Source organism: Pieris napi, chromosome 16, assembly GCF_905475465.1.
Source record: "Pieris napi chromosome 16, ilPieNapi1.2, whole genome shotgun sequence".
NCBI classification, from domain to species: Eukaryota; Metazoa; Arthropoda; class Insecta; order Lepidoptera; family Pieridae; genus Pieris; species Pieris napi.
The window spans coordinates 1,742,324-1,767,632 of record NC_062249.1 but is presented as its reverse complement, the minus strand read 5'-3'; the positions used below and the strand labels follow the sequence as shown (position 1 = coordinate 1,767,632).

The 25,309-nt window shown below is 33.1% G+C and overlaps 1 protein-coding gene across 2 annotated transcripts in view; it reads right to left on the bottom strand.

Moving 5' to 3' along the window:
* Positions 1-208: 208 nt before the first annotated feature.
* Positions 209-25,309, bottom strand: part of LOC125057234 — a 94,828-nt gene continuing 69,727 nt past the window's right edge. For both annotated transcript variants that reach the window (XM_047660798.1, XM_047660797.1), the window contains 5 exons: positions 15,705-15,978; positions 12,055-12,185; positions 4,236-4,329; positions 3,701-3,855; positions 209-2,190 (listed from right to left, as the gene is read on the bottom strand). In XM_047660798.1, the coding sequence (XP_047516754.1) occupies positions 1,914-2,190; positions 3,701-3,855; positions 4,236-4,329; positions 12,055-12,185; positions 15,705-15,857 (810 nt within the window). In that variant the 5' untranslated portion in view covers positions 15,858-15,978 and the 3' untranslated portion in view covers positions 209-1,913. The remainder of the gene's footprint in view (positions 2,191-3,700; positions 3,856-4,235; positions 4,330-12,054; positions 12,186-15,704; positions 15,979-25,309) is intronic.

Genomic DNA, 25,309 nt, shown 5'->3' with positions numbered 1-25,309 from the left:
TGTATTGTTCAAGGCATAGGCTTGGATTCCCATAAAATATATATTTATTATTTAAATAGTTATTTACGTAATTAGGGATTTTTAACACAAGATCTCTCTGAAACAAATTATGTGGTTTGAGTTTTAAGTTATTACGTTAATCCATTGAGGTGCTATCTAGGAGTAAATGGAAATTTCACTGGGGTTCAAGTTTTATAAAGTACACAAGTAATTACATAAATATTTTATTCGCATAAACATGACGTCACAGACTTAGCACCAGTGCGCTTATAAATAACATTAATATGGCAATTCTATACTTAGTATTATTATTTACATTTTATTTTTAAGTACATAATATCTAAAAATAATATTTAATATAAATTATGCCAGAATTCACTTTACTAATATGTAAATTGCATTAAGTAAAAGACAAATTTACTATTGATTCATTTTTGCCTGTATTTAAATTGTTTTCTAAGCTCTATTGGAGAACATTTAGTTAGTTTTTTATAACGAATTATATTTTCCTTAAATCGTCTGTTTCAGTATGGTACTAGTAATTTCGTGTGACCGTGACCATCAAAAATACAAAGTACAGCAATTAAGACGCTATTTCACGAGAATTCAAAATAAATAAAATAATCTTAGATCTTAATATATATATAATAAAAATAATAACATCTTTTAGTATAATAGTTTCAAGTAAACTTTAGACAAGATTAAATTCAGAAACGAGACTTGGCCCGAACTATGATTCCCGTTTGCCTAAAATTTATTAGGTTTTTAGCAGCCTTACTTTTACACCACAGACAAAAAATATTCCTATAATTTAACTTTATGCTAGACTGTTTGATTTTTATTTTAAATTCTCGTAAACGGTTTGACATTTGAATCTTACACCTTGGGCTTACACATTTTAAAGGTGTGTTTATAATAATTATTATCATGCCTATCTAAAGTACTTTTATCTAGCAAAGTAAATTCTTGCAATTTTGATCTTATAACTAAGTTAGTATATATGTCAGTAAAGCTTTTTTACATCTCAAAATAAAATATTCATTATGTCCATACATTTTTAAGTATCAAAAATATAACACGGAAGTCTCGAGTCGTTCGAGATAAAAATGTAAAAATTCTGCGTAAATTTATTAAATCTTACAAAACTTCTCTGCATTTAACTTGACAAAGCAATAGATAGATTTTACTTCTTACTAAAATTATGGACTTTCCGACAACAAATCATGTTGATGTGCGCATCGATTGCAATATAATTAATTGGCGTTATTTTTATATGCCTTTACATCGCAGGATAATAAAAGTCTTTTAAAAATAACTTCGTACATACATTAACTAATTTCATACACTCTTATCTCCGGTACTCTGTTACCCACTAAAACCCCTCAGCGGTACCACCAATCGCCGAGACAGGACACAGTAACTGCGTAGCTTTGGGGTCTAACTCAACATTTACCCGGGGCTATTAAAGAAGTTTCTGATGCCAAAAAGGCGAATTGAAAAAGACTGGGTCCTTTTTTGTCTCACCCCCTTATTCATACTAAATCTAATACTATTTTCATTTTACTCAAGTGAATATGGTTCAGAAAATTCTCGTAGCCAGCCTCCAAAACAGGACGACTATATGATCTCCCAATAAGAGAGAAAGAGTAGAAAGCTTACACACAAGCGTAACATCAAATGAAATTTTAAATTTGTTGAATATTATTTAATTAATAAAAATGTTTTGTAAGACAGCATTCTGGATGTACTAAATAATTTTTTTTTTAACGTTAATACTTGCTTTAATCCGGCTTAGTATCGACTAATAACTTACCTTTATTGATGTGTCTCTCTTTGCTTTAACTCTATTAATATAGTTAAAATAGTGTAGACTAGTTTTTATGAATAAGAGGGTACTTCCAAAAAAAGTTGTCTTAATACCTACTTAGCTTACTCTCTCTATCTGAAAATTTAGCACTTTCCCTATCCGAATATTTACCGTTGTACTTATTATATCTATCGTGTCTATACGGTTTCTCGCTCGCACTGTAGTGTATCTCCGAAGGCCCTATGGTCTTGGACCAGTGGTGGGTCCAATAGAAGTCGTCAGGGTACTGCGGGTAAGGGTTCTCCCGGCAGAGCACCACGCAATATATAAGACTGCCCACGAGTGTGATGAATCCAAATATAAGGAAGATTATACCCAGGATCCTGAAATGTAAAGAATTATTTAGTAATAAACGATGTTAGCGGGATGAAGGGGATACTAGAGCGATTAAAAAGTGTGGCGGAGAGTTTATTGCCAGTTCTTCTCTTCCATTCTACGCCCTTGATTTGAGAACTGGCTTACATGTAAAATTAGAAGCATTTAATGTATATTTCTTTTTTGACGTCATAAGTGTACATTATGTTACCTATATGAATAAATGCTTTTTGACTTTGACTAACTCCATGGTCAAGCGTTCTAACCTATGCTGTGATTTTCCTATTACAATTAATAATACAAATTCTAATAGTTTGGTTCAATAACGACAGACACGGACGGAGGTTCCCGTGTATTGGACGCTTCTCAGTTAGCTATTAATTATTGATTGTGTTGAATTTCCTATATCAAATTTTAGATTTTTGTTATAACTTTATGTTTTCTTTAAAATAATATTAATTTAGGATTTAGTTTTTTTTACTTACTAGCTGCAATACATACTTATACAAAAGCTTTTGCCTGCAAGGAAGTTTAGAGATTACCTACCCCTTAATCATAAACTACATTTATTTAGTTAGTAATCCTAAACTATATTTTTTATATTGTGGTGAAAAGAGACCGGTCTGTTTTAGTGAAGTAATAAGATTGTCTAATTATTTAATTAAATATAAAACAGCCCGGCATTTTAACTTCTAGTTACATTTTTATTCGGACTACATAAAATCCTCAAGCGTATTCAACAACCCAATGCTAAATCGTTTTTTAATGTTCATAAAATCTCTCATGGCGGTTAGCGAAGAATAGCCGATCCACATTTTAAAACCATTTCGTTCGTGGGAACACATTTTTGGATGATTTGCAGTGAAAAGTGACAGACGTATTGTTATAAATGTCCATTGTCATTGTCACTTGACCATACCTTGACAATGTTAATTACTTTTTTTAAAGTATTAAAAATACGTACGCATTTCGTGAAATTTATGAATATTAAATATAATTAGAGGTATATTAGTATAAAAAATAGTAAACAAATGATTGACACCGGAAATTATTTATAATTCTTTAATTTCTTCCTTAAACATATTATTTAAGTTTTTTTTTTTAATCTTAAAATTTATGGTTGATAACATGGCACGAAAAAGTGTTTGGAAACCACTCCATAAAAACCTCTCTAAGCCTCTGGACTCACTCCGCTCTAGCCAATCCAAGTTTAAACCTAAGGGGCATACTACTTATTTTTTATAGTATTTTTTTTGTTTTTATTATATTTATAAAATAACAGTGATCTTTCTACGTTAATTCAGTTTCTCGGAAGGTCAGTCGGTGAAATCTGTGAAAACTTTAAGAATTGCTTTTTAATCTAAATACTTTTTGGAACAAACGAAGTTTACGAAGTGTAAGTTTGGAGATTGTACCTCCAAGGCAGCACGGATCAGACTAAATGTCTAAATGGGGCCGTACTTGAGCCATGTACAGTTGCATACGAGTACTTATTAACCATTTATATATTTTACTTACCAAACAAACAATGGTTCAAAGAACTGCAGTACTATAACGAAACCCAGTGTGACGAGGATCAATCCCAGGTTCAGAAGTAGCATCAGACAGCACATACCCTTTACGTTGGGACAAAATGGGTTTGGTGCGGCCATAGCGTCCACTTTTACCCCAGCCTGAAATATTTAAACTCTGTATTAGAAATCAATATTTGTGTCTTATACTTTCACGTACATTAAACCCACTTAATAATGAATTTTGGATCATCCAATAAATTGTCCATCAATAAAACAGCTACTTTATGACTTCGAATTTAACTAAACTTGGACCTCTGTGACTATGAAAATATATATTTCTCGAAATTTGAATCATAGTAAGTCAATCTACTAAAATCTTCTAAACAGTCCAAAAACTCTTATAAAATCTGTCCAAATACTCGTTGAATTTAACGGGCCCAAACTCTTGCTATTTTTTTATACTAACATGAGTTACTTATTATAAGGTATTCAACAAACTAGATAATATAAATAACAGGTCTATACGTATTTGTACTAACTTTTCGGGAGACTTTGGAGCGATGTGTAGACGCGACAGATGGCGCCACACCACTTCGATATGAATACACACTCCTTGGCGCACGAGATTGTCGACTGAAACAAATATCATGTTTTTTTATTAATTTTCATCTTTGTTCTGCCTTCCTTACTAAGAACCATCATAATAACCAGTGGTCTAGAGACATATAATGGTTATAGAATCCTTATTTCTGTTACAACTTTTTATTTTTAACACAGAAACAATTAATCTCTTTGCACAGATTATTTACAGTTACACAATACAAAGCGAAAACAAGCATATAAAGAAAAACAAATGAAAGAAGAAGAAAGAAAAACCAAAAACAATAACCGACTCCTAACTAAAAAGTATTAAATAACAATATTTCTATTTGTATTGACTTGTATTTGTTAGAGAAGGGAACGAACTATGCTTATACGATAATATCGAGAAAAAATAAAATAAATAATAAAATATTAAATACATAATATTGGTACACAATAATATCTCTAATGTGAACTCACTTTGCGAACATTTGTCGAATTAAAACATATTTAAAAAGTTTGGTCCCTGTGGCAGTGTACCTTTAACGCTGGCAGTATTTCCTCGCTGTATTGCGATACGTTTAGCGTTAGCGTTATACGTTGAGCGAGGAAAGCACCAGCTCTGTGGTCACCGGTACTATCTACCAGGCGCCATCTTAAATCTTTAACTAGCGCCTGTGCACTTAAACTCCACGGCCCAAGAGTCTCTACTCCAATGAGAACAATCAAATCAAAGTTGTTTTAAATTTAGTTACACCTAGATTTTGAAATCGCATTGCTCAACGAACACACGAAATCGTGTCTATGTAACAGAGCCATAATAAATAAAACTGCAGATTAAATTGATCAAGTTCAACTTGTCGGATGCAATTCAATATCGATGTAACGACCGAGTCACGATTCTGAATCGATTTGTTTCGAGTCAAGGCCAAATCGAGATGTCACGGAATCGATTCATTACATAACACGCCGGTAGTGCCGGTGCTAATCTTACTGACCTAGTGTGGGTGACATAATGTTTGTGGGTTAACATACCAGTGGGTTAACAGCAATAGCATTAGCATACATTTCGTCATTTGTTTTCTGTTAAAATCAAATAAAGTGTAATAAATATATTTCTTTTAAATGGTTATTTATCTGTGATGTGTCAAAACTGACATTTTACTTAATTGTAAATTTGAGAGTTTGTTAGTCTGTGGAAAAGGCGCGAGTTTTGGCTGGTCACTAGAAGTTTTTTAAGTTAGAATATTTTCGGATTTTAATTAGAATGAAATAATTGTTTCGAAGAATTTTAATGAAATAACAAACTCTAAATGTTGTTTCTATAACTGTTTCAGGTACATAATTGATTAATTATTAATAACTTTACCTACTTGTCTTCACGTATTTTAGTTTTTGGTTTATTATTAGAGGATTGTTTCTTTAAAAATTAAGGTTAGAATAAATCTATAAGTATTTCAGTTATTTAATTATTTTATTTATGTACTTCCAGTCAAGCGCGAAATCGAATAAACTCTCTGTCGCGCAACGAGTCTTTTTTTAAGATTTTACGGAGCTACTTATCACATACCATATCTAATCAATAGTTCTTATATTATTGGAAATTAATTAGATTTGTTATTAAAATTAAGTTAAAATTTGGTTTTTCATTTGTGTGATTGTGAAGTTTAAACATTAAGAACATTCAACGTACAGAATTCAGATATTTTAGTATAAAAAGTTATATTAAATATACAATGAATTGTATTAAAATCCGTTAATGAAAGGTATTTAAAAACACAGTGAAGAGCTATATTAAAATGACTTCTCACTTTTGGTTTTATAAAATCAACACCATTATTTTGTAGCTGACAACTTTAACGAGAAAAAACTCAACCGATGTCAACGTCCCAAATGTTTTTCATTGAACTAAGAAAGTTTAGAGTACAAAAAGGTAACGAGTATCGAAGCCCTTAGTCATGCAAACAAACACTTTAAATAAGTCGTCATGCTAACAATGCTGACAAAAACTTAATTGAAACATCACGATTAGGATAAATATGTACTTAACAGGATTTAAGTTCGGTGGCGGTTGTTAGGAATGTTCAAATACATGTTAAATGAAACACTTTGTCAACTGACTTTAATCGTTTAAGACATGAGCTTATTACTAACATTTGGGGTAGTGGGGTTGCGACGCTGGATTAACAAAAAACTAACTTATATTTAAGGGTCTTAAATCTAAGTGACACTTATGTTACCTATAAAGAATATAAGTGTTATCGACCTATTGGACATTGGAGAATGTTGTAGTACAATTTATGAGTATGTGTAAAACTATAGGACTCATTTTGGTTTCAAGTGTGCGATTATTGTTAACATTTTGATTTTGCTTCTAATTATTAACTAAAATATATATACGTAACAACTAATGTTACAAATAAAAAAGGAGTGCTTTAGTAGATTCGTCTAATACGTTGTGCGTTCAAAGCCCGGATGTGCACTAATGAACATTTAACACTTGTTGGAGCGGTAAGGAAAACATTGTTAGGAACCGGAAGGACCAAATATAGACATGTCAAAGTCAAAATATTCATGTAAATATTTGGAAAGCGCGGTAAAATATGTTCTACACAAGCCACGCACCATAGCCTTTCTTAAATTCTTATGCCCTATGGATTTATATGCAATACATAATTTTTAATATTAAAAATTTAATTGTTCACGTTAGAAACTTAAATGATAGGATTTAGGAAAAAATACTGGGAATTACGAAACACAGTAAGTAAATTTTCATGAAACACTGAAATTTAAATTCGAAATAATTTTTATAATTTTCGAATCAAATAACTATGTGGGTATGTGGTTTGTGTTTTCCAATAACGAGTTAAAAGTATTATGCTGGAAGATAGCTTGTTTTTACTTTCATTAGTAACAAAAGATATGATTTTGGTATTTAAAACGTCTTATCAAAAAGAATTATATATAAATGCTGTGTGTGATCGATAAATGGACTCTCTCTCTTTAATAGGCAGCTCATGTCTAAGAGTCGATAGTCAGCAAGGAAGCTGGAGCGGACAATCTGTTTCCACCGGTTTCTGTCCAGCGCCTCTCTTATGACAGTACAGTTTTGAGGACGATGAGTCTTTCACTCGATCGGTCCATCTGGTTGGTGATCACGTGATCTTTTGCCTTCTGTGTTACCAACCGGCAACCACGATCAGTTTCTCCAAGTTCTCAGCACTTCTACGCATTGTATGGTCGTAATAAGATACAATTCGCCGTTGGCATATGGTAGACAGGTGAGTCCGTATGCGGAGTTGGGTCAGCCCTGCGATTCTGTAACTCACTTTTCAAACTCGCACAGCGGTTTTCGCATCGGCGGTCGCTCTCAAATCAGTCGTGAAGCAGTCATTTTATGATTTGGCTTTCTGATAAACAATAAACTACAATCTCCCACCTTTTCAGAATTCCAAATTATAAAATGACTGCTTCACGACTGATTTGAGAGCGACCGCCGATGCGAAAACAGCTGTGTGAGTTCAAAAAGTGAGTTACAGAATCACAAGGCAGGATCGATTTACCGTAACGCGCACCAACGCTTCGCAGTCCACGGTATTCAGATCCATATCTCAAAGGCATCGATCCTTTGCCTTTCTCCAGGCAAGATAGTCCAAGTTTCTACTCCATACAGAAGATAGGGATCACCAGAGCCCGTATCAGTCTTATTTTGGTTTTGATACCAATTCCTCTTTTCTTCCAGATGTTGGCTAAACGTGTCATGGCATCTTTAGCAATGCCGATTTGACTTAATCTCGGGGGATAAATAGACTGTCTAATAAAAAAAAAGGGTGCGTGTACTTATGTACGCGCGTAAGAAGTTATACTTCTTTGGCATTATTAAACATAGTTTTTGATTACATGCAAATAATTAATTACAATTAAATAATCAAAGACTGGAAAAGGAGTCATTATAGTGAATAAAGTTCAGTTTACATTTGAAAAATTAAATAAATAAATATTTATTATTATTCTCTTACATTAAGTGTAACATAAATTCTATTATTATTCGAATGTTGTTTTTAAATTATGTCCAATGCCGTAGCATCTTCCGTGGGCAACTTCATTCTGTTAATTTTGTGTCACGGTGCGCGCGCATCGTAAAATTTCACTCTCATCAATTTTTCATAACGCGCCTAAAGAAGTATAACTTCAAAAATAACAATTCAAACCACCCTAAGATTAGCACGTTCAAACAAACTACATATTGAACTTTAAGACTGAAGTACAAGCTGTTGCTTAAATTTGATTACACGTTTCCCACAGCCCTTACCAAAATTATCGTCGGCGTTTCAAAGCTTTGTCCGAAATGTATTAATGTAATCTGGTGACCAGTGCATTAGTTATGGTCTCATCCAAGGACAGTAGAAAGTTATAATTGGTCACGCCTTGGGAATCTTTATGGGAACTAAAATAAGGAACGAAATTTTTTTTAAAGAAGATAATGGAATTGTTGTATGATTTTTACCAGTAACGCAATGCTGCCAGCATTATTATTTTATTTTACAGTATAGCTACATTCGCTTTCCGCCATCGGCGTTTATCATTACGCTACGGATTTATTAGGTTTAATAATAAACTTTATGAGGAATTTATTTTAAGAGAAGTTTTAGTCAATACTAGTCTTTATATTTATTAGTAGTACATATACAATCATTATTGCGTTTAGTTCTGTTGGTTTTCATATAATCCTTATGTATAAGATCCCGATATACAACGATATAAGCATCTCGGTGAAGGTCGTTGTATATCGGGATCTTAGACCCATTACGCTTGTTAATGTTAGTTCGAATCTAAAACAATTTAATAAAAAATTCTAAGTAATATACTAACATTTCTTAAAGTATACAAGGAAATATATACGTTATCGCCGTCTATTTTAAAGCTTTACAAGGATCAAAATGGCGTGTACAATTTAGGGTAAATATGTTTATGTATCCCTTGAAACGTGGTGCAACTAACAGAAACCACATCGTTATGAGGTTATGAAACTCAATGGCCTAACCCTAAGGCAATTACCTAGAAAGCTCTACGTCTAAACACAGTCTCACGCGCATTGTGCACTCAATGCCCTGTCAACAATAATAGTGGTTCAGTAAACCGATCAACAGATATTGGTTCCATCATAATGCAGTTTTCTAACCGGCAGTTGCGAACTTGCAAAAAAATAAATAAATCAGTGGCGCTACAACCTCTTTAGGTCTTGGCATTAGATTTCTGAATCTATTTCATGATTATTTTAAATCTAATAGGCAAGCAGGTGACCGACAGTGCCTGACACACGCCGTCTACTTTTGGGTCTAAGACATGTCGGTTTCCTCACGATGTTTTTCTTCACCGTTCGAGCAAATGTTAAATGCGCACATAGAAAGAAATCCATTGGTGCGCAGCCGGGGATAGAACCTATGACCTCAGGTATGAGAGTAGCACGCTAAAGCCAGTTCAACACTGCACAAATACCTATAACCTACCTAATAATTAAAAGTTAATAAATAGAACATTAAAACAGTCCCTTTGACAGTGTATCCTGTCAGCGTTTCCCCTCTGGGGTCACCGTACTATCTACCGGCGCCAATTCAAACCTTTAATTAGCTTATGCACTTGACCCTCACGGCCAAAGAGTCTCTAATCTAAACAAAATCATGGGATTTGTTTTTTGTTTTACATGTTGGATTGAGGCGGAAATGTCAATTATAAACCAAAATAAAAAGTCGTAGTAGTAAAGCTAACGTAAAGAAGCAGGTATTAGATGGAAATCGACTAGTAGACACAAAAATATGTCCGTTAAGCTTATTTCCCCACGTTGTATATACTGTATCACCGTTAGTCGCTCCAATACAATGTGTCGAGATGAAGTCAATAAACATACATCGGATGAGTCATGCGTGCATGCGCATGCGATTGCACTATGGGTAATTTTCCATCCATCTCGCCGTTTAATACCCCGGTTTTGTTTTGTGAACGTAAAAGTAAACGGACGGTTTGAACGCGACTTTTGTAGTACAGATTCCCACTGCTCGATTCTTTGATATAATTAATTTTAAATTAATGTTGAGGGTGTAAGCAATGGATAGGTTGCCTATAAAAATTAGCCGCAATTACGTGTATTAATTTTTGTATAATTGATTTGCTGCCTTAAATGAAACTATATGTTTAATTAATTTTACGAAATTTTAAAGAAAATTATGTAAATAATGGAAAAAAGGCTGCCAGCTCTGTCCGCCGCAACGTTAGGGTTGCCAGGTATTAATATTGTCAATTATTTACAGTCATTTGTTTTTTAAATCTTATTACAATTCTTCGTTTTCGAATCGTTTATTGGCAATCTCTGCTTTGCCATTTTTTAACTGGCAACCTTGGATATGAGAAATATTGGATACGAGTGCTATTCGGTTTAAACCCGCTTGTAAAACGTATTCGAAATGCCCGTCTACATTGACAGAGGACGAATCTAGTAATTGAACACGTTTCGCGGCCCGCTTGTATGAATTAGGCGAAGGATTAGGAATACATGTGTAGCGGTACCAAGTAACCTCACTTAACTGTTATATTATGCACTTTGTATAGTAATTTAAGTGGTTTAAAGAGTCAAAAGTCAACAATTTTGTTTAAATGAGACTCTTGTTTGGTTCTCCGACATCTGCATATATATTTTCATAATAGTTTATGATGCAGATACGTTTGATGATACAAGGAATTATACTGTTACGAAGATATATACAGTCAACCTGACTAAAATGTTGCCCGAATTTTCCACAAGTAAGCGATGTTTTCAGCAAACATGAAATAAAATGTGATTTATGGCCGTTTCAGAAGAGGTTCTATTACATTTCAGATTATTGTAATTTACATAATGTCTTGTTTTCAGGAGGCTGAAACATTTTTCAGGCGTTTTCTTTTTAATTTGTGTCTTGTAGTACAATTAAATTCCTCGTTGATTTATATGAAAAAAAACCCTTGAAGAGATCTAGATCGTTTTCTAACCGATCCCCTAGCTCGTAACAATAAAACTAAAACATTACAAGTAATAGAATCTATTTAATGTTCTGATTGACAGTATGGGGACAGTCGTATTTCAATTAACTTAATTTAATTTAAAATTAAACCCTTGCAAAATGTTCTCCATAGATTATATTAATAAGCATAGGTATAGGTTTTTTTAACAGAACATAGTTATAATTGAAATTTATTGACACGGTTACACTACATACATTGTTTATTTAATTACACTTCGTCGCAAGAGGGCAACCACTGTAAGGATTTTTTGGAGTTATTCTTCTTTAGGCGCGTTATGAAAAATTGATGAGAGTGAAATTTTACGATGCGCGCGCACCGTGACACAAAATTAACCGAATAAAGTTGCCCACGGAAGATGCTACGGCATTGGACATAATTTAAAAACAACATTCAAATAATAATAGAATTTATGTTACACTTAATGTAAGAATAATAATAAATATTTATTTATTTAAAGATTAAATAAGGTGAGCGCAAGAAGTCAAAAACTTTATAAAATATCGCATAGACACAAATAATGGAACAAAACATAGCAATCAAACATATGTAGAAAATAAAAGGACAATTTGGCACTGATCTAACAGTAATGTTGCCAAAGTTAAGGATATGATGTGAACAGGTATTGCTTGTACAATAGAGATTAAAAGGAAGATAGAGAAGGAGCTAAGCGGATAGATGGACTATAACTGTTTGTCATGCACTACAAAAACAATGCCTCACCTGATCTCCGAAGGTGGTCTGTAAGCAGCGCTGGTCACGTAGACTTCCGATGCAGAGTCAGCCCTTGGTGAGCCATTGGTATGTCTCCTACCATTACGCTCAGACGGGGAGCGCGTGCGTTCGTCCATTACCTGAAACCACAATGCGTGTATGTTAATGTGATTATAATTTGATTTTTTGGATCTTTAAACGCGTACCATACCCATATATATTTGCTAGTACCTTCAGTACTGGCATCGTGACGAATATTGCGAATACTTGACTATTAAGAAAAAAATGATCACAAAATCTTTACAAAATTGTTTATCCTTGGGTACATCTTTTATGGACAGATGTTTGGCCATAATCCCACCTGATGTTAAGTGAGATACGGTCTAATGGAGTGCACTCCTGTCTAGATGCCTGTTTAGCCGCCGTTTGAACCAATGTCTCTTAAGGAAAGATTGAAGAGGGCAAGGAGTTCCACGCGACCAAAACTTGTAGCGCGGCATTGGGGATGTCAACAACGAAAGGATAACATTCCAGCGTCCTTCTAGACGAGTTAGAAAGATGATGACGGAATAAGGTTGTGTAGTTCCAAGAAGTATTCTCCGGACTGCAATTTATAGAAGACTGAAAGGCAGGCAACTGAACGGCGATAGTCAAGACTTAAGAGTTGAGACTCATATCTTTTTATATTTTATTTACCAATGGCGCTACAACCTTTTAGGCCTGGGTCTCAGATTTCTGTTACTGTTTCGTGATGAATTCTAATAGACAAGTAGGTGATCAACGTTCGCCTGACACACACCGTCGGCTTTTTGGAATTAACAGACGCTGGTTACGATTATTTTCTTCACCATACGAGTGTTAAATGCACACATAGACAGAAAGTCTATTGGTGCACAGTCGGGGATCGAACCGACGAACCACTAGGCCAACACTGCTCATTTTTATCGCTTGGAAATAAATTTTTCCGTTATTTATTTTATTAATAGGTTATTATTTGTATTAATATATTCACGAATAACATTATTCTCTCTTTATAATATTAGTATAGATAAAACTATATCTAGACATGTTAAAGCTATCAAAACAATTGAACGTCAAACGTCGTGATGCGATAAAAATAACGCATGATCCAAATGTACATAATATTGGATTATTCGCAATAAACAATGTTATGACTTATGGCTTAAAATCCAAATAGTATTAACGCTGGAATTCAGTAATGATTGCTTGTATAGGCTTCGGGACAAGTCATAAGAGTTGACTTTAGGTTGAACCAATATAAGAGGAATTTTTTTAAAGAATTCGCATCGCGCCGCTCACCAAAGCCCGCCACCTAATGAATAGGTGTGGAGAGGCGGACGCAAATTCCGCATGTTGGGAAGCAGATAAGGCTCTGCTGTTAATAAGATGAAATCATTGCTATCATCCAAAGATGTTCATGATTGTCTCTATATGATATTAATTTACCTATAATATTAATAAAAATCCACAAAGATTATCTACGAAGTTCAATAAGAATAATTTATACTAATTAAAAAATATTGAAATAATAGAATTTATTGGTGTGAATTGTCCAATAAAAAAAAATAAAAAAAATAGAGAAGGCCAAAAGCAAATGAGGTTTGGGGGGCCTATACTAAAAGACACTGTCCGAATGCTTAAATGGGCCTTCGCTGTAAGTCAAAGTAACAAACTAATTACATTATTAAATTATTAAAGAACAATAGAATTTTGAACAAATAACAAATAGCTTTTTTTTTAAATATTGAATGTGTCATTAATATAGTCGTGTAGTTCAAATTGAAAAATCATTTATTCATATAGGTAAAAAAAATTACACTTATGAACGTCAAAAAATTAATATATATGAAATGCTTCTAATTTAACATTTACTGCCAGTTCTCAAATCAAGGTTAAAAAGATAATACTATAAATGTCTATTAAATAAAACGCTGTGTTCTCAAACTTGGACGCGAGAACGTTTAGAAGCGCATAGCGGGCTGGGCATGTTTTGATAGCATTTTAATCGATTTCGGACGAAAATAACTATTTACGTTACTTCTCCAGTTATTACAACCTGTTATATTGTTTTCTTAATATTTTCAATGTGTTTACGGATCGTAAAAAAATTATTGAGTTTCATGTTAGTTTAAACATATATTTACATTAAATACATTGTTTTGTCTAAACACTGCGTTCAAGTAATAATTTCGCATTGAGCTTTGTTATAAATTTATATAGAAATAATATTTTGATGTTCTATATTACAAGATAGTACCTGAGTCTTACACTCAGAAACTAGATAAAGAAAACAAACAAACCAGTGGGGCTACAACCTTTTTAGGCCTGGGCCTCAAATTTCTGTATCTGTTTCATGAACAACCTCCTGTGCCTGACACACGCCGTCGACTTTTTGGCTCTAAGACATGTCGGTTTCCTCACGATGTTTTCCTTTATCGTTCGAGCGAATGTGAATGCGCACATAGACAGTCCATTGGTGCACAGTCGGGGATCGAACCTACGACCTCAGGGATGAGAGTCCCACGCTTCAGCCACAAGGCCAACACGGCTCGAGACGATAAAGCCGTCTAATATTTTGTTAAATTAAAAAAATATCTTGGGTAAAATAGGGTATCCGAAAAAAAAAATCAAACAAATCTAATTTATTCAAATAATTGTGGTTTAATATAATGAAAGCATATGTATATTTTTCATATGTATCATAGTTAATTATTAAATAATCAATAGAACGCCTATGATGTGCAAAATATTAATAAAAAAAAAATGTTGCCAGCATTTTTGTTCAGCATTGTCCGTTGCCAAACAATTTATTTTAGTGTTTTCGTTTGCTGTATTTATTTGTAAGTCAAAATTAGCTGGTTAATTTAAAGCTCATTTAAAACTTTACAAGCGAACAGATGGACACGGAATCGAATTTTATTATAGTCAGAAGGCGTCTGTTCGCAATTTTACGGATGGAAGTTGCGTCAATACTTTGGAACGCAAATTAGAACGTACTTGTTTGTTTCTTAGTAGTTTTCGTGCGCCTACGCAAGCATCGTAAACATAATTATGATTAAGCTCTATCTTGGTTCGTCTTCAGTGCTTGGTTGGTAATGTCCAACATTACATATTATTCAGTATACTGATGATGTCGGCAAATCTTGACATGGCGATTTGGGCCCCGTCTGGTGTGGTAACGTCTCCCGTCCTATATACCATATCATATAATATAATTGACCACTACAGTAAATATAAAGAATTAGATGTTGGCCTAGTAGCTTCAGAGTTCGACTCTCATCCCTAAGGTTCGATCCCCGGCTGTGCACAAATGGAGTTTCATTATGTGCGCATTTAACATTACATCAAAAGTGGAAGAAAAACATCGTGAGGAAACTGACTTGCCTTAGACCTAAAAAGTCAACGGCTTGTGTCAGGCACAGGAGGCTGATCACCTATTAGACAGATACAGAAATCTGAGGCCCAGACCTAAAAAGTTGTAGCGCTACTGATTTATTTATATTTTATTTTAAAGCATTAGATAGATATCCATAGAATGCGGTTATAATCCGCCCATTTGTCTATGCTGTAATGGACAAGCAATTAAAACCGAATGGACTACTTCCGCTAAATAATTACCCGTTTAAGCTGGTACTCACCGTATATTCCGATAAAGTCCTCTCCGAGGGCGCCCGATGGCTGTCATTCTCATCTCGTGATGATGCTCTGTGCGGAAATCCACCCGAGGAAGGAGAATCAACGCCAGACCGGTGGGTAGCGACGTAGTGATTATTCTTTAGTTTATGCGCCATTTTGAATCTGTGTCAGTGACCTGTCATTTTCAAATGCGCGGCAACCGCAACATTTTTAATTTTGCGTCTGTGGTCACTCCTAATCTGTCATGATCCAATCTTGTAAGTAGTTTGTAGGTTACTGAAACAAAGGAATGGTATGACCTTTTTATAACCTTGAAGTAATTTGTGGTTAGGCGATATTGACCTATACAATCCACTTGCTTCGATCGAGATTCGATTATTGTGCAAAGTTTTTGTTCTATTTCCTAGTTCACACGTTTTTGTTGATTGATATAGCAATTAAACGTAATTCGACATGTTTGATTGCAGATAAAATTATCAATCGAACGAAAACGAATTTTATTTTAAATATGTATGTTATTTATTATAAAAGCGGATATGAAGTTATTTAGGTTTTTTAAGTAAGGTAAGACTAGAAACTATTTATTTAGATAACAAACTAAGAATATGTCCAAATAGTATCGAAAGGTAGAACACTCCTTGCTTGAAATTGAAAGATAGAGATATTACTTTACGAAATAAAGGGCATGAAAAAGTTTAGAATTGCTGTTACTTCTAGTAAAAGACTGAATTGGAAATGGACTGGACACATTGTGAGAGAAGACAAAGAGAAGATAAATGGACGAAAAAAACGACGTAATGACTTCCTCCAAAGAAAACGAAAAAGACAATTAAAAAGATGGGAAGATGATATAGGTAGAACAGTTGGTCCTATGTGGCTACACATACACCAAGACACCAACACCAAGAGGACACCAATAGATTCCATATTAGAAGCCTATGTCCAAGGACTAGCTGTAAAATAGAAATTAACCGGCTTGCGGGTTAAATACACTAGGTATTTAGTACTTCACATTTTTATGTACTAGAATAAGTATTTCACAGCAATAAAGGCTATTATTATTATTATATACTGAAATTTATTTGATGAAAGTCTATATCTTGATGTTTCTATAGAAACTGATCAGAATCTAGTATTCAATGTAACTAGTGACCTGGATGATTTGCTGTTATTATAGAAATCAGAAATGAGGACACTGGAAAAATCTCGATAAACATAACTATTACAGAACCTTAACTCCGTAAGATTAGTTCGTACGAAATTAAAGTATTACCAACTGAAACAGTTCTCAGAGAGGAAGTTTTATCGGATTTCAAAGAAGTTGAAGAATAACAGGTCTGCGATGATTTTTTTTTAAATTGCAGGTCAAACCCGTTGGTGTTACGTTGCAAGTATTAACTTTATTTTATTGTTACACGTCACATGTTTTGCACTTAATCTTTAATTTATTAAATTCGCTAGTTTTCAGCAACATTCCTTTGTAAGTTTTTACAATCTTGATTCTTTGTGCAACCGTTCTATACTCTGTGGCTGGTCATTCTATAGTATATACACCGTTTTATATTCTGTGACCATCCATAGTAATATGTATAAACAAAGATTTTCATTCTTTTTATCAAAAGTAATTACATACATATGTAATTATTATATTTCAGTCAATACATAAAACCATTACGAATTATACGCGTGAATCTTCCGGTAACACTATTCTATTGGTGAAAATCGTGCACAAATCCGTTCAGAACTGTTGAATTTATCGCGTTGTTACAGATATATACAGCCGGGGGACTTCATTATTCCAAGTACTATAATCCTAAATCTAAAATGCATGTTAGAAGAAAGTATACATTATACTAAAACTTTAATCAAAGTAACAAAACGCATGAAACAATTTTCTCCATACACTTTCGTTTTTATTGAATATTTTGATTATTCGTTATCGAATTTAGTTGCCGATTAATTAAATCGATTCAGGTCGACATTAATCGAAATGAATGACGTATCAGGGACGGACGGAAACAATGTTTTCTGTTAGATTGATTTATTTGTAGTTTGATTTGGGTGTGGCATTTTGTCTTTTTGTGAAAGTACTGCATTCATATATACTTTCCTTATATTGGTTATATTTGGGTCAAGAGTATCGAAAATAGAAGGATCTGGAGGAGAACGGACTTAATTTTTAATTTATTTGAGAATAAAAAGAAACGAAAAAAGGGCTATTTTTATTTTTTACTTATTTATAATCCTTATAAATAGTTGTCCCTTGGCAGGAACCATAGATACAATGAAATGTTTGGAACAATATTTTTTGACATAATCTAGATTGATCTAGAGATAAAGACGCAATATATTATCATATCTAACAAAAAGTAAATATAAGAATTATATCCATACATAGGGAATAAAGCTAAAGTTTTAAGACGTGTTGTATAAAATAATAAATATAACTACTAATTAATTTTATCGCTGAACAAATAAGTATCGCAATACATCAAGGAAATGCTGCCAGCGTTAAAGATACTACTTTTCTATACATGCATGTTTAATTATAGTATGTAGGTTTAGAATGTTGTTAATACCTTATATTTGTATGTTGGACAAAAATAAATGTAATATTTAATTACTTATTGTAATATTTTAATTAGAATAACGATATTTGTAAACGAAATGGAAAAATTTGTGGTTTAAGTTGCATTGGCTAAACACCAAGTTGTCATTAGCTTACATCGATTAATTAATCAAGTGAATTCATTAATCAGACGACAAAGGGGTATTGTGTTCGATTCCCGACCATTAAATGTTGTGTAACTGTTTATTGTGGTTTAGCAACGTTATCAATTAAAGCGTGACATTTTGAATAGCCTTGAATAAGAGTTTTTAGGTCAAGCGTTTATAGGCGTTTAAATATATAACTAGATCCTATTAACCTTATTAATGAGTATATATTGGCGCTACAATCCTATAGCATAGTTTTTTTAATAAAAACTGATTTGCAAGAGTGCCACACATAATGGTGTGATAATTTTCCTTAAGTATACAGCATACAAAAATACATACAACCCCTAATTTTTATGATTGTAGATAGTTACTTTTATTGAACTAAAAAAATGTTTCCTAGAAATAATATACATGGCAAAACAAACGCTAGTCTATATATATAAAAAGAAAATGGTGTTCGTTTGAGGCTCTTTCACGCTTAAACCACTGATCGTATCGACATGAAACGATCCATTCGATGCGAAATTTTTCGTAGATGGTTTATGGCTATTTATTTATTATTCCAACGTTCCTTCATTTTTTTATTTCTGTTTTACTTTTATGAAAAATTTTCCCGCTAATAAAAACAAAAGAGGCTTCCTAGAACAGCAAAACGTCAACATCTGTTAAAAACTCGATTTTCGAAATATTTCAATTTTCTTAGCGGGAAGTTAAAAAGAAGAATAATAAAAATATGAAAAAAAATAAAATAATGAAACATAAAATTTATTTTAATTCGTCCAGCAAAGCGGGCGCGAAACGGCTAGTTTTACATATAAAATAATTTCGTTTGACAGTAATTACGGTGCTAATTAGAATAATCAAATGGCATACACATTCACAAATTCCTTGCTGACTTTCACATTCAGGCTTCGAGTTTGCAATTGTCCTAGATATCGGTAATGTTACAAAAACAAATACTATTAACTTTGGGCCCGATCTTCGAGATTACACTTGAAATGTTTATGAATATTTTATTAGAAGACTAGCTGACCCGGCAAACGTCGTTTTGCCATGTATATCATTTATAATAAAAAATAGGGGTTGATCGTAGAGGGGTGAAAATTAGGGGTTGTATGTATTTTTGTATGTTGTATCATAAAAAAAAAGAAATTAAAAATGTTGTCTAAAAAATAATAAAAATTTTTTAGGGGTGGACTACCCCTAACATTTAGGGGGATGAAAAATAGATGTTGGCCGATTCTCATAGATACCGGATAAGCACAAAAAATTTCATCAAAATCGGTCAAGCCGTTTCGGAGGAGTATGGCAACGAAAACTGTGACACGAGAATTTTATATATTAGATTCTATTTCTATGTGTTTCGTCGGTACACAATCTTGTTTTATGCATTAACCGCATATAATAACAGTTAAATAACAGCAATTAATTATGAATGTGTTTTGTATGTAAATGGAAAGTGGCAGACGTGCCGAGTTCTCGCAAAACATAAATGTGCTAAACAGTCTATTGTTAGAGTTTCACAAATATGCAACCGCATTGTGGTCTAAGTTAATTTTTTAATATTCGTGTTTTTGAGATTCATCGTTTTAAGAAAAAATAATAATTACAATAAATATGTGCAGTGGACAAACGTTACGTAACCTTGCTCGTATTACAAAACAATTTTCCCCTATTGAAATTAATTGAAATGCCATTAATCGGATCCAACGCCAAAACACCACCTTAGTTGTTTTTGTTAAGGCCCTATCCCAGCTCCTCAGCAGCAGAGCTGGAGCACTGCATAATAACAATTAGTTATGTAAAACATTAAATTAATGTAATTTTATCATTTTTTTTTTCTGAAATGGATAACTTGGCTTGCGATAAAATATATCGTGTAAATTTCAAAGTGTAAAAATAATAAAATTCAAAGTGTCAAAAATTGGCTATGTTTGGATTTTTTTTCTATCAAGCGAAGTTATTTCAGTCGTGTATCGATCTTTAAAATTGATACATAAACAACTCAAATCCACCATATATTTTTTCCATTCCTTTACTTCAAGAAACGATGACGAAAAATGGAAAGAAACAATGTACGTTTGGCGACATGAAAATGATTTCATGCTTTAATTCAATAGTCTGAGGTGCGAAAAACTACCTCCAACTATTCAACGTACTCCCTCAAAGGCCGGCAACGCATGCACAAAAAATGGGTCCTCAAATCTTGCTCTCATCTTAAAGCACTCATATATTACGACAATCGTATCGAGGTACCACTAAGTTCATAATTGTCACGCAGAGAGACAGCAGATCGTTGGGTTAGGAGGCTCCGCTTCTTAAAATTTTTATTCTATAGTCGCTTCATTCTGTAGTTTATGACACACATAACGCTAAACGGTCTATTGTCATAATGTTTTTGCATTGTTTTGGTTATACGATCTGAATGTTTAAATACTAATGCAGTATAGATATACTTATATATAAAAAATATATCACTTTAAAATATAATTATAGATTCAAACAAAACAATATTACGTGTGATTCGTGAAGCTTTTAGTTTTTAGTTTAGATTAATTTTGGTAATAGTATATTTTTTCTGTGGTTCTTGAGTTATGTAAGCTAATATTAGTTAAGTTACATATATATTTTAGTAAATCATTAGAAGCGTAAACCAAATGTTAGCAATTATCCCACATTTGAAGCCAAAATGAGCCCTTTAGTTTTACACACTCATAAATTGTAATATAACATTCTCGTTTCCGATAATGTCCAATAGACTGACTACACTTATTTTATTTACAGGTAACATGAGCGTCACTTAGATTTAAGAACCCTGAAATGTGCCAAGTTAGTTTTTTGTTAATCCAGCGTCGCAACCCCACTATCCCCTATGTTAGTTATAAGCTCATGTCTTAAACGATTAAAGCCAGTTGACCCCAGCTTCAAATTGTTTCATTAAACAACTTTTTAAACGTAACTATAACAACCGCCACCGAGCTTAAATCTTGTAATAAATTTTTTTATTTTTTTGTACCTTTTAATTTAAAAAATATTATTTTTGTATGTTTGTACCCGTGGCATTAATGACGTCAATCGTGAAGTATATTCTTCCAATTATTTTCTAAATAAACTCAGTCCTATGAAGATCGAATACATAATAAGTGAACGTTATCAATCATTCTGAGAAGAAAGGATTTCAAAGATTATAAGTTAATTATAACATGTAATTAGTTTTAGGGTGAAGCTGCATTATTTAACAAAGCAATTATACTGGTACTTCGAGCAGGAGTCGGAATAAGAATTATAACGTACCAAAGAGTGTCAAAGTAACAATTATCTAAAAATAAAAAAAAATTCATGCAAATTAATGGTTTGGTTAATTCCAGGGTAAGATAAAGTTTTTTGAGTTAAGTGGGATAAGAGGCCGGCAACGTACAAGTCAACTGGTGGGATGTCTATGGGACCACCTAATAGATACCGGGGTTGCCGTAAGAGGTCGCTGGTTAGCGATAAGGCCGCCCGTTGCCTCCCTAATTCATGTTATATGAAAAGTGTTAATAAATAATATAGGATATTAGGGAATCTTGCCAACTATATACCTAAACATATATGTTTTATTTCGTGTACCTAGATACCCCATCATCCCATTTATCCCTCCTTTCAGAAGATCGCGTTTTTCACAGAACTCATTGATATCTGATAAACGAGCTAGGTCTGGATATCCATAGTTGCTCTCCTCACACTTTGAAATCAATTTTCCTTTACTTTTTTATAATTTATGAATCGATGTATTTTTTCCGTGCGAGTTTTTTATGTTTGCCTATAAGTGCTAGTTACATTGAAACGTGCCATTATATCAGTATGCCGAGCTAGGCAAGCAATTGTAAATAAATACAGACTTATTTTGTGTACAGGCGAACCCACCTTTGAACGTGCTTAACTCGGTACTACAGAAGATCTTAGCTTAAGTATCCTATCAAGCATATCGCTCGTCACGGAAGGCAATCAGGAAGCCATCATGACATAATGAGAAATGACGTTCCATCGTCAGCCGTCATACTTGACGCACCAATTATTGTGATCGATATATTTGTAAAGGCTCTTTACAGAGATATAATATTATACAATTTAAAAGGAAAAAGGAGATCCATAATTATCTTGCTTTCAATATAAACGTTTTATAATGAAGTGTGAAAGAATTATTAGCCCTATGGTAATTTTGAAGCGATTATGGATTTTTTTGTAACAAATGTGAATACGCCGCCCATAGACACTCACATTGCCAGAGGACTGGCAAGTTGCCGGCCTTTAAAGAATTGGTACGCTCATTTTCTTAAAGGACCCTAAGTCGAATTGGTTCGCAAATACTTCAGTGGGCAGCTGGTTCCACAGCGGTGGTGCGCGGCAAAAACTGCCTTGAAGAAAACGCTCTGCTCTGCGATTCTGTAACTCACTTCACGCACTCACACAGCGGTTTTCGCATCGGCGGTCTCTCTCAAATCAGTCGTGAAGCAGTCATTTTATGATTTGGCATTCTGAAAAGGTGGGAGCTTGTACTTTATTGTTTATCAGAATGCCAAATCATAAAATGACTGCTTCACAACTGATTTGAGAGAGACCGCCGATGCGAAAACCGCTGTGTGAGTTCGTGAAGTGAGTTACAGAATCGCAGGGCAGTTATGGAACGACGGACGTCGAGGTGATACGGGGGGAATTTCGTATTCTGCCTCGATGTCCGATGATGAAACGATGTTTAATATTGTCTCACTGACTTGGAACGCCAGTAAAATAAAATCATTTCATTTCACGGCATGTGGAGGAAAGTGTGAAGGTTGTAGTTCCTTACTAATTATTCCACAATAAAATAGTTGAAGAATAAGGCAGAGTTCCTAGCCAGTTCTTCTCGTCCGACTTAGACTTGAGAACTGGTAGTAAATGTAAATTTACAGACATTTCATAACGTTTCCCTTCATAAGTTTAGAAAAGTTATATGTATGTTTAAGAAATTAATTGTATCTAAAAGGTGATACAATGGCAGGCGATGAAATGTAAATAGCTGTGACAAGAATTTAAATATGAATGAAATAATAATCTACGAGTATTATAACTGTAATAATTACGTATAATATAATATGTATGAATAATTATTAATAAAATTATTTGTTGTGTATATTTTCGTTTCTATTATTGTTTTTTTTTTAGCTGTGTATACATAGTTTTATAAAAAGCATCTTATCTGTGAAACAATTTAAGGACACTTCTATTATTATTTGTTTATATTTTATTAAATATATTTGTGATGTGTCCATTGCCTTATTAATAAATAAATATTTTATATTACCTTAATAATAAATGGTAGATGAGCGATGCTGGAAAGTTATTGTTGATGGTCGATGTAAGATAGGGCCACGCCCAGGATTTCTTCGTCTTAATTTACTACTTACAGACGAAGTAACGGTAGGAGGACGGTGAGTAATAATGGTAATAATTTTGACATTAAGATACCATTGTAACTGGAAATCAATGGATAGTTTGTAACTTCATATGTAAATAGCAATATATAAAGAGAATAGCATTATTCATATGTATTTAAAAATGTCATGAAATAGCGAGATATTTTTTTTGAGAATTCCCAGACAAGGCACATTTTAAATTTGGTATAGGCTTTTTTCGTTTAAAAAGAAACAAGGGATACCAATAAAGCTATGGGCGGACGAGATCGAAAGTAGCTGGAAAAAATTGACGGCAAAAAACAAAATATGTTGGAAAATGTTGGAGAAAGCCATCTTCCGGACGAGGCCACATCTTAGAGTAATAAAATTATAAATAAATACATATATCTATTTGTAGTATAATATATGTCAAAGATGTGGATGAATAAAGGCTTATTATTTTTTTCCTTTGGGAAGTCAAATAAAAATGAATAATTTGAATAATTTTACTTCTTTAAAATATCGTTAAATTTACAAACTATTACTATTATTGTTAAATAAGTATAGTAATTAATTGTTTCGGACACGACACGTTACGGAGAGTTAAATAAAGAAAAGTACACACATTTAATCTCTTCCCGACACAGCATTAAAACAATTTAAGCAAGTTAGTTATTAGACTGTTTTAGGCCTTAAATTAAATCACTAAGTTAACTATAACACTTAAAAACTTTGTACAAATAAATCGCTGTATCGGAGATTCAAGTATTTTTCACGTGTTTAATATTTAAAATCGTTAAATTTTAAATCCGATTACACCTATTATTTAAATTCCTTTCGACAAATGATTGGTATCTAATTAAGATTCTTATTTTGTCAGTCACGCGATCCTGTTTTAGTGCGTGATCAGAAACGATCGCATAATTTTTCTGGAATTTATTAATTTAGAAAGTCATTTAATGTTATAAAAAACAACCTATGAGCTTGGATACGTAAGCTTGCTATGTAAAATGAGTGATTTTGGAGTTCTGTGGATTGTCTTTTAACTCCTCCCTAACACGGAACCAAAACAGCAAGACTTTTATTTTGACAAAACAATGATTATTTTTTAAGAATCAGATGTTCTTATTCTTGTGCCCCTAATAAGCCTAGTTTGAGTAACTTAATTTAAGGCCTAAAGCAGTCTAATAACTAACTCGTTTAGATTGTTTTTATGCTGCATCGGGAAGAGATTAAATGTGTATACTTTTCTTTATTTAACTCACCGTAACGTGTCGCCTCCGAAACAATTGATTACTATACTTACTAACGATAATAGTAATAATAGTTTGTGAATTTAACGATGTTGTAAATAAGTTAAATTATTAATTTTTATTTTACTTCCCAAAGGAAAAAAATAATAAGCCTTTATTCATCCACATCATATTTTAATAAATAGATACAGTCAAAATCTGTTATAAAGACATCGAAGGGAC